This window comes from Cydia pomonella, chromosome 23 (genome assembly GCF_033807575.1).
Source record: "Cydia pomonella isolate Wapato2018A chromosome 23, ilCydPomo1, whole genome shotgun sequence".
NCBI classification, from domain to species: domain Eukaryota; kingdom Metazoa; phylum Arthropoda; class Insecta; order Lepidoptera; family Tortricidae; genus Cydia; species Cydia pomonella.
In genome coordinates this window covers 3,195,959-3,206,076 of record NC_084725.1, presented here as the reverse complement: position 1 = coordinate 3,206,076, position 10,118 = coordinate 3,195,959, and the positions used below count along the sequence as shown (strand labels likewise).

General features: G+C 35.4%; 1 protein-coding gene across 1 annotated transcript in view; it reads left to right on the top strand.

Annotated features, from left to right (window-relative positions):
- The first annotated feature begins 4,466 nt into the window (after window positions 1-4,466).
- Window positions 4,467-10,118, top strand: part of LOC133530597 (apolipophorins) — a 45,208-nt gene continuing 39,556 nt past the window's right edge. The window contains exon 1 of the mRNA XM_061868564.1: window positions 4,467-4,639. Within this exon, the coding sequence (XP_061724548.1) occupies window positions 4,561-4,639 (79 nt within the window). The 5' untranslated portion in view covers window positions 4,467-4,560. The remainder of the gene's footprint in view (window positions 4,640-10,118) is intronic.

Here is a 10,118-nt window from a genome sequence, read left to right as displayed (position 1 = left end):
GAGCAGTTATTTAGCTGACGAGCCTATGTCACACAGTGTCCTGTAGTATACAGTTCAAAGTTTGTTATTTTTATATTTTAATTTGAACTATATTCTATAGTAAATATAAAATAATAATAATTCAGCCTATATACGTCCCACTGCTGGGCACAGGCCTCCTCTCATGTGCAAGAGGGCTCGGGCTATAGTCCCCACGCTAGCCCAATGCGGATTGGGGACTTAACATACACCTTTGAATTTCTTCGCAGATGTGTGCAGGTTTCCTCACGATGTTTTCCTTCACCGAAAAGCTAGTGGTAAATATCAAATGACATTTCGTACATAAGTTCAGAAAAACTCATTGGTACGAGTCAGGATTGTATAGTAAATTGAGATAAATTTTGTTTGTTTGAGAAATCTAGAGATACGTGCAAAGTTAAATTAGACGGACTCTATCGGCCTAAATAGATCAACCTTGAATTGTCCTTACATTCTTAAACACAAATATATTATGAGGAATCTTCCACAACAATCAGCCTTAATCCCGGGAACTTATCAGGTAATCCTATTTCGGCTTAGGGTCATAATAACACGCTGTGTAGCTATGGTTTTGACACGTAAGCCCTACAAGTACTTAAGATATCTATTATAAGTGTATTGTGGTATATAGTATAACTACCACTTATTTTTAGCGTGTGCATTGCATGTTGATTTTGATTCTTGTTTTTTTATTGGTTTAGAACCCAGAACTCAGCGGATTTCTTAACACCAGTTAATCATTCTTATTGATACCCGAGCAAGCGAATAATTCCAAAATTGAACCACGAACGTAGCGGTGGTTTGAAAGGTGGAATCTTGAGCGTTGCGAGGGTTAATGAAATTTTGCCGAGCGAAATGCAACATTTTTCACCACACCAACTCGAGGAAAATATTAACTATAAAATATCAAACAAAATCAAACCAAATCAAATCTTAGTGAAAGTCATTAAATATTTGTCATTCAAAATCATCATTTAAAAGTGAATTCTACTAGCCAACATAAGGAAATTCAAAATTTGCATCTATGTAATTAGATACTTTGCCCCGCATGTGGATAAAATGCAACTATCTCATTAGGTTATGAACAATCAATAGGGCCTTTACCAGTTGGTGTAGTGAAAACTAAATTTTACTCTATTTGGTTTACGAAAGGTTATAATTGGATTAAACCGGAGTGTGCATTTTAATGCACATTGGGCCTTACGAGGCTAGGTTCGGAGTAAGCCAATTCTACATGTCATTGGCGATGACAAAGTGTGGCAATGACGATATGACGCTCACTCCCTGACTTTGTACTATTCAAAAGGGTGCAAAGTTAAATTAGACGGACTCTGTCGGCCTAAATAGATCGACCTTGAAGTGATCTACATTCCTAAACACAAATATATTATAAGGAAACTTCCACAACAATCGGCCCTAACCCCGGGAACTTATCAGGTAATCCTATTATCATTTAGGGTCAGAATAACACGCTGTGTGGCTATTGTTTTGACACGTAGCCGTAAGGGTACTTAAGATACCTGTTATAAGTGTATTGTGGTATATATACCTACTACTTATTTAACGGTAGACAAGTTAATAAAAAAATGTATATAAGTAATACAATTAACTAAACTAAAACTACTATATAAAACTAAAAATCTAAATCTAAAATGGGCCCCCGTGGCAAAGGTACCGAGGATGCTGGCAGCATTTCCTCGCTGGATCGCTATGCTCAAGCGTTGGGCGAGGAAGCTGCCAGCTCTCTTATCCCCGGTCCCATCCTACTACTTATTTTTAGGGTGTGCATTGCATGTTGATTTTGAGTCATGTTTTAAGGTCAGAATAACACGCTGTGTGGCTATTATTAATACACGTAGACCTACGGGTGCTTAAGTGTATTGTGGTATATAATCTGACACTTATTATTTCGACTCATGTTTTTTATTGGTTTAGAACCCAGAACTCAGGCTTCCTTAACACCAGTTAATCATGCTTACATCACAAAGGCTGTGACTTCAGCCAAACTAACCGTTCCTAGAATTAATAACTACTACGGGGATAGGAGGATTGAACCCTAAGAAAAGAATTCCATACTTCCTTAATAGTTTGTCTAAAGCCATAAGACGTGAAAACAATAAGACTACAATTTAATATATGTAAAAAAAAACATTATCATACAATACACACAAAAAACATTGTAGTCATTAATTACCTACTATAAGTTATTTTAGGTACATAACTGGAGGCTGACGACTCCACAGTCAAACTCATTGCTGAGCTGGCTACGACTATTTTTAAGAATCCCACTGTACTATAATAATAAAAAAACCATGACAGAAATAAAGAATGATGAAGATATAAAATCCATAGCAGTGTTATAAATGCGAAAGCGTCTGTTACCTCTTTACTCTTAAACGACTGAAACGATTTAGATGAAATTTGGTATGCGGATAGTTTGAGACTCGAAGGACATAAGGTAAATTTTATTCAAGAAATAATTGAAAAGGGCGGTGAAAGTTTGTATGGGGAATCAATTACCGCTGAACGGATTGAGATGAAATTTGGTATTAAGATAGTTGAATTGTGGGGAAGGATACAGTAAAGTTTTCATCCCTGATACCATCCTTTAAAGGTGTAGAAAGAGGGGGTTGGGGGGTGGAAATTTGTAAAGGGAATCGATAATGTCTTTAAAAATAACTGACAGTTACGGGCATGTACAGGTGGGCAAATAAAATGTATACATTTTGTTTTTATATTATAACTATCTTAAGTTCATAGATTATTAAGTATTGTTTAAAAATAAATTATTCAGGGTTGGCAAATACATGTGGAGCATAATGTCTGACAAATGTCCACTACTAACAGCAGGCAAATGTGAGCCCTTATCATCGTAATTTTCAGCATATGTTCGCACATTATCGGCGTTATCTTAGTAAATTTGTGTCAGATGGTCGATTTTAACTGTTTAAATTTCATCAGCTTGTGTTAATAGACACGAAATTTTAGATAGCCCCACAGAAATTAGTCAGGAGCTGCAAGATTTGGGGAATTAGGGTCCCAATCACTGTCACTCTTTCTTCAATAAGAGTGATACACTTTGTTTTCCAAATTTAATGCTATTAAGTGCAAAATTTATCAAATATTTACTCATAAATGTATTATTTAGGGTTGGCAATTGTATACGGAAGATAATTTCTGCCAAATGTCCACCTCTAGCAGCAACATTTTTTTTTTCAATTGTTTAATTTTTTTATAAAAAGCGCTGGTGGCCTAGCGGTAAGAGCGTGCGACTTGCAATCCGGAGGTCGCGGGTTCAAACCCCGGCTCGTACCAATGAGTTTTTCGGAATTTATGTACCAGTCGCATGTTTATTTGATATTTACTAGTCGCTTTTCGGTGAAGGAAAACATCGTGAGGAAACCGGACAAATCCCAACAAGGCCTAGTTTATCCTCTGGGTTGGAAGGTCAGATGGCAGTCGCTTTCGTAAAAACTAGTGCCTATGCCACATCTTGGGATTAGTTGTCAAGCGGACCCCAGGCTCCCTGAGCCATGGCAAAATGCCGGGACAACGCGAGGAAGAAGAAGAAGTTTAATTTTTTTATAACACGTCGTTTGCTCGATTTATTTCGAGAAACAGTGACAGTGATTGGCACCCAAATTCCCCAAATTTTGCAGTTACTGACTTACTTCTGTGGGGCTATCTGAAATAACGTGTCTATGCTAACAGGCGGATGGAATTTAAACACTTAAAACCGACCATGCGACAATAATTTACTAAGATAACGCCGAAATATTTTCGGTGTTAAAAATGCGGCTGGAAATTGCGACGATAAGGGATCACATTTGCCTGCTGTTAGAGGTGGACATATGCCAGACAAGACATTATGTTCCGCATGTATTTGCCAACCCTGTATTCTTATTTTTTTAAACATCAGTTAAATATTAAAAACAAAATGAATACTTCTTATTGGCTCACCTGTACAATAAATAAATACATACTTTACACATATAAAAATCAAATACTTTCTTCTGAGGACACAAAAACCTGCAGTAAAAAGTAGAATGACCCGAGTGTAAAAACTTTTGACTCAAAGCACTGATTAACACTATAAACCGTGGGTTTGCACCCCGGTTGATACGAATATCTCGAGATACAAAACGAAAATGAAATACGAATGAACGAAATATCCTTTGATATCTTTGGCTTATAGAAGTGAGAATAACTTGCATACTTATATCTGTCAGGAAATTTAAAAAAAAATGTGGGAAGTCTTCTACGTTCAAAGGGATAGTATAAAAACTCTCATGTACAATGAAAGGAAGATACTGATTACCTAACAGAGAGTAACACCCTCGAGCAATTACATAAAACTGACAATTAGATTTTGTTTACTCGGCTCCTGATTGGCCGAGGTTGCGACCCCCCGCGTCTATAAAAAGGGGCGCCCGCTGCGATATATCGCATTTACCTTTCGGCCGAGGTAGAGGCAACAAGTATTGCTAGTATAAGGACTGCCGACTGATTTAATTTAATTCTAGTGTTAAAAACCCCGCCAAAATGGGGCCTAGTTTAAGTTGGAACATTTTTTGTGTTCTTCTTGTACTTTCCGTTTTATGGAAACCAGCGTACACTGATGGTGAGTGTTTTTTTTATTGTTTATATATCAAGTGATAACCAGAACTCGATAATTATTTATTACATAAAAATAAGTCAAAATGAACCTTGTTTTGTAACTAGTACGGTTCGCTATGGCTTTAAATTTGTGGTAGTAATTAAATTTTGGTTGTCATGAGACGATTTGGTACCTCAGTTATTGGCATTAAAATAAATAAATAAATTGTTTTGATATGGTTTTCTTTAAATATTTAGTGTCTGTTCTAGTGCCACTAATTGAGTGTATCATTGTTCATTACATGCGTAGGTAATAATTGTTCTAAAACAATTTGTTTTTAATTTAATAAATGCATTCATAATTATGTCATTACTATAAAATAACAATTGAAGTAGTGTTAAAAATCACTATTTACATTTAATTTAGATGTAGGTAAAAAAGGGTGTTATACAAACCAATCGGTTTTCAAATAAAACTCTATTTGAACTGAAATAAATGTCATATATTAAGAAAAAGTGACCAAGGCCTCCAGTGCCCCAGGTTGGAATCGAACCAGCATCCTCTGCTATCGCGGCAGGTGCCTGAGCCACACGGCCACCGGGGTCACAGCGGCATAGGTCGAAATTTTCTAAGTATATAAATGCATCTTACTGAAGTCTTACGGCGCCCCCTGGTTGTTTTTTTTCCAATGTTAACATTCTTCTAGCATTTTTTTATTTATTTACTAAGGAATCTAGTGAACTAACCAAAAACAATAGTTTTATCGCAATGTACATACAAAACCTTGACTTTTACGAGTGGCCGTAAATGCACAAATAAGTTTATTTCGTACAAAATGTTATGTTATGATTATTCAATCTTGTAATTTACAGAAATTCCTAACACCTGTTTAGGAATATATGGTTTTTAAATTGTTTAGTTTATCTAGTAACCGGAAGCTTGAAAACTTTGAAAAGCTCCCATTTTCTTTACATGTATCCATGATAAGTCACTTTATTTCTAGCCACTGAATCGCTATCTGAAGGTTGTCTGGAAGAGATCGCTTTTTAGCGATAAGTCCGCCTGTTGTTACCTACTTACTTATGTCCTTTTTTTTTGTTTGTAACATGTATGTTTCTTTGTAGTGCACAATAAAGTATATTATTATTATTATTATTATAAGTAATTAGGCAATTTTTTTTTTTAAGTTTTATTAATGGCCTATAAGAAGATCCAAAAGTGCTTTAAAATCTTAAATAAACCGCTAGTTATCTGTAACGCGCTTTAGACACAGTTGCGATTATCTGACTTCAATTTGGAATTTACATAGGTAATAAATTCTTTTTTATAAGTGTTCCAACTTTCAGGCTGCTTTTCTTTATATAACAATTTTAAGATCTGTTGAATGATTGTAAAAATAACTTTATTCTAAAATTCCTAAAAGTTTTCTAGCAGTCAGTAGGGAGTAAAGTTACAATTAGCGCGAGTTGTTAAGTGAGGCCTGAGGTACACTTGTAAGTTTTACTTACGTAAGTAGGGACACAGCTATACTATAGAGTGAGAGATGAATATCATTATCTCATACTAACAAATAGCTTTGTCCTTACGTAAGTAAAACTTACAAGTGTATATCAAGCCTAAAGTTAATCGCTGTCAGTTTTGTAACGACAATTAAGCATGAAATCTTTATAGGAATCAACTGTTTGCCTTTTTACTTTGGAATATCGCTTATAGTTTATGAAATGAGCACCAAAACCAAATTTTTATTGAAACTTAATGCTTAATTATCGTTACAAAACTGACAGTTATTAACTTTTCTTAATAAGTTAGGCTAATTGGGTACACTATTTTCTCATAACTCTCGGATACAGTAACCGTTTGAAAACTAACGATTTTAGGTGCATTATGAATAAAATTACAATAATTATATGTAACTTTGTCAGCCTCCTAGCTCAGTGGGTAGTGGCCCTGCCTATGAAGCAGGAGGTCTCGGGTTCAAATCCTGGTCATGGCATTTATTTGTGTATTCATCACAAATGTGTGTTCCTGAGTTATAGAATTTTTCTATGTATTTAAGTATTTATCTGTATCCATCTATTATATACTTATATATTCGTCTATCACCTACAACACAAGCCTTATTGAGCTTACTGTAGGGCTAGGTTGATTTGGGTAAAATTGTCTCATAATATTTATTTATTTATTATTTATTTAACTTTAGGTAACTGATAGGTTCTGAATGCTCTGAAACAGTACAGGTAAACACGGAAGTATATCCTTTTTTTATCTTATCTTTCTTTCCTATAAGTAGAATTCGTGATTTCGTATAAGTACAAAAGGCGGACTTAACCACGATGCATTCTCTACCAGTCAACTTTAAAGCTAACCAGAGAGATTGTGAGCGGTGCCACAATTACAACAAGTAATCAATTATGACTTTCATAAGCTTTTTTACCACGTCGCTGGCAATCAAACATACTGTCTACCTAGTACGCGGTTACTCTAGCCTACACATATCTGCAACTCTAGATGTCACCTTTAAAACCCTGTACATACTATGAAGAACATTATGAAGCGTTACTTATTAACGGTTTATTCTGTTACCAACATGATAACATTGCAATAATATCGGATAAACTTTGACCCGTTATCAATGTATTATCACTATAGGTGCTCGTTAATGTAACACATAGGTATAAAGACCACACAGTGGACAATGAACAATGTTGATATTGATAACTATCTATAATTTTCCACTTGTCTTGTTAACCTTTCTTAAGAATCTTAACGGCTTTTGACTACGCGTACTCAAGAAGACTTAAAAAGCACGCTACTAGTCGATTTTAATACGAGTTCCTGTACTTAAATATTAATCTTATTATAAACTTTTCGACCATTGCTTTCGGGAAAATCCTTTCTCCTAAACCTAAAAATAATTGAGGCACGGTAAGCTTGACATATAGACTTACTTATAATTTCCGCGCAGAACACTACTTAATCTAATCTAGAAAACTTATGCCTCTAACGCCTGATTAGGATTAAGCTACTTATTTACTTAACTTAAAAACTTCCTTAATGTAAAATAACACGTCAACATTAGTTGTTCCTTAGTACTGAAGATTGCGATCATCTGTCACTTAGCTGCTAGAATGACTAACTTCTAATCGTGGCTTCTAAATTTAAAGTTTAACATTGTTCTTCTCGATTTTAACTGGCTAATAGTAGCTAATAGCTTTATTCCCTTGTTGAATATCTTATATTGACTTGCCTTGACAATGACCAGTACTCATGATAAAATAACGAACAACAGATAGTTTTGCCCTCCGACCCGCTTATCAGGCTCCATTGTTTTTGGCGTATTAATACTATTAATAGTCTTATTCTCGTTTATTGCCAAGGCCGGTAGATAATTAAGTGATAACTTTGCACTTTTGTCATTCGGGCTAGTTGAGTTAAAATGAGAAAATAAAAGCAATATCGAAAAATGGTCAAACTTTAGCACTAAATCACTGTAGATATGATGTATTTTAAGCTTATCGGGAGCTCATTTTCCTAAGTTTGCTCATGGTTGCGCCCCACATACTCGTAACTTTCAAAGCCATAAAGAAAATAATTAAATAATATCTTAAACAGTTCGAATAAAATTGTATATTATTGTAAACTAGTAAATCTCTAAACTTATTTATGACACCTATATATTGATTGAATCCTTATCATTCTTATGAATTTCGTTATCTGCGTTGCAAAAATAATGCAATTCGCGTTTCGTTAGCTTTTACACGGTACAGATTTCACTGAAGATGTTCAGATCTCACTCATTTCAAATCTGACACCATATTGGTAACAGGATCATTAATCATTGTGAAATTCCTATGTTCGCTAGACAAGCGTTCGTTAGCTCAGCCAGTGTGCTTGTTTCCCACAATTACAGTAGAATATGTAGTCCAATGACTTGTTTAAAGCGACATAGGTTAGTCTTACTACGAGTACCTACCACAGTAATCTCTACCAATCAATCAGAGCTTATATATTTGTTTACCACTTCAAGGCCTAAACTATTTATTCACTAAACATGTCAACTGCACCGCATTCAAACCAGCATAAGTGTGACTTCTTGTATATCAGTAAATACATTATTTATTCGACATAGCATACAAATTAATGGTACCTACAGTAAATTAATAAATCTAGAAAATAAAATGAAACTAAAATGCTCCTTGTGTCATCAGAGTATCGAAAATACTGGCAGCATTTTCTAGCTATATTGACAGGTTGATGCGTTGACGTTGAGCGAGGAAGCTGCCAGCTCGGTCTCCTTTGGCACCTTTCGGTCTTCGACAGATCTTTAGAGACCTTGATGCCGAATGGATTAAACTGGATACGCAGTCGAGATGTTTAGTGAATCATATTGGAGTCACATGGGAAGGGGTCGGCCCCCAGTCAGGGCACTGATCGGCAAATAGAATAATTCCTGTGCCCGTACAGTTACCATACCATACTGTCAAATAAAATAAAATGCACCGATTTAAGTATTTTGACCAAGAGTAGTGAGATATTTATTCTTACTAGATTAGAAAAAAGTTTATCGAGAAGGGAAATGTAACACCTCTGGAGTTGTAGGCATTCATAGGCTACGGTGACTGCTTACCATCAGGTGGGCCGTATGCTTGCTTGCCACCGTCGTGGTATAGGGAGGGACGAAATACAAATTGCCACTTATGACAGAGATAAGAAGGATGGTAACTTTCATGTTATATAGTAATTAATTCAGCTTGAATTTTGCGTATAAAATTATCTAACTTAAGTATTAAAAAGATTGATAAAAGTTACTTTTATTTTATCAAGATGATTCTCCCTAAGCACGATTCGGTGACAGTATTTAAATGTAATAATTGTAGTCATGTTTTTTTTTATTATGAAAAGTTAGCCATGCCGTGTTATACTAACTAACTCAAAACTCATCAACTAATACTACAGACACCATATAATTCCTAAGAAAAAATAATTCCAGGCATCAAATGAACGCAATCGACTGTACAGAAATGACATGCTGCAGAGAAAGTAATCCCATTATTTAATTTAGACATTTACAGATCTGAAGGAACCGATAAGGTGACTGAGGAAGCATGTTTCCTTTACTGTCATTTTGTCATTAAACTTCATTTTTGTCAGTTATGGATGGACATTAAGTTTTACAAGTGTCTTGACTCGTTGTTCGAAGACAGGTCATGCACACGCAGACAGAGAAAACTAAATTGAGTGAGTAAGGTTGCCAGAGCTCAACAAGGGGGGGTTAGGGTCGGCAACGCGCATGTAACTCCTCTGGAGTTGCAGGCGTACATAGGCTACGGAGACTGCTTACCATCAGGCGGGCCGTATGCTTGTTTGCCACCGACGTAGTATTAAAAAAAGTGTTTTTTTTTAGATAATGGAACAAGAAAGCGTACTGCGAAAAAAAAATTAAAGTAATACCGGCCTCTTTTGCTCTTGCATATTTGGGCAAATTTCGATTTTCAATTTTCAA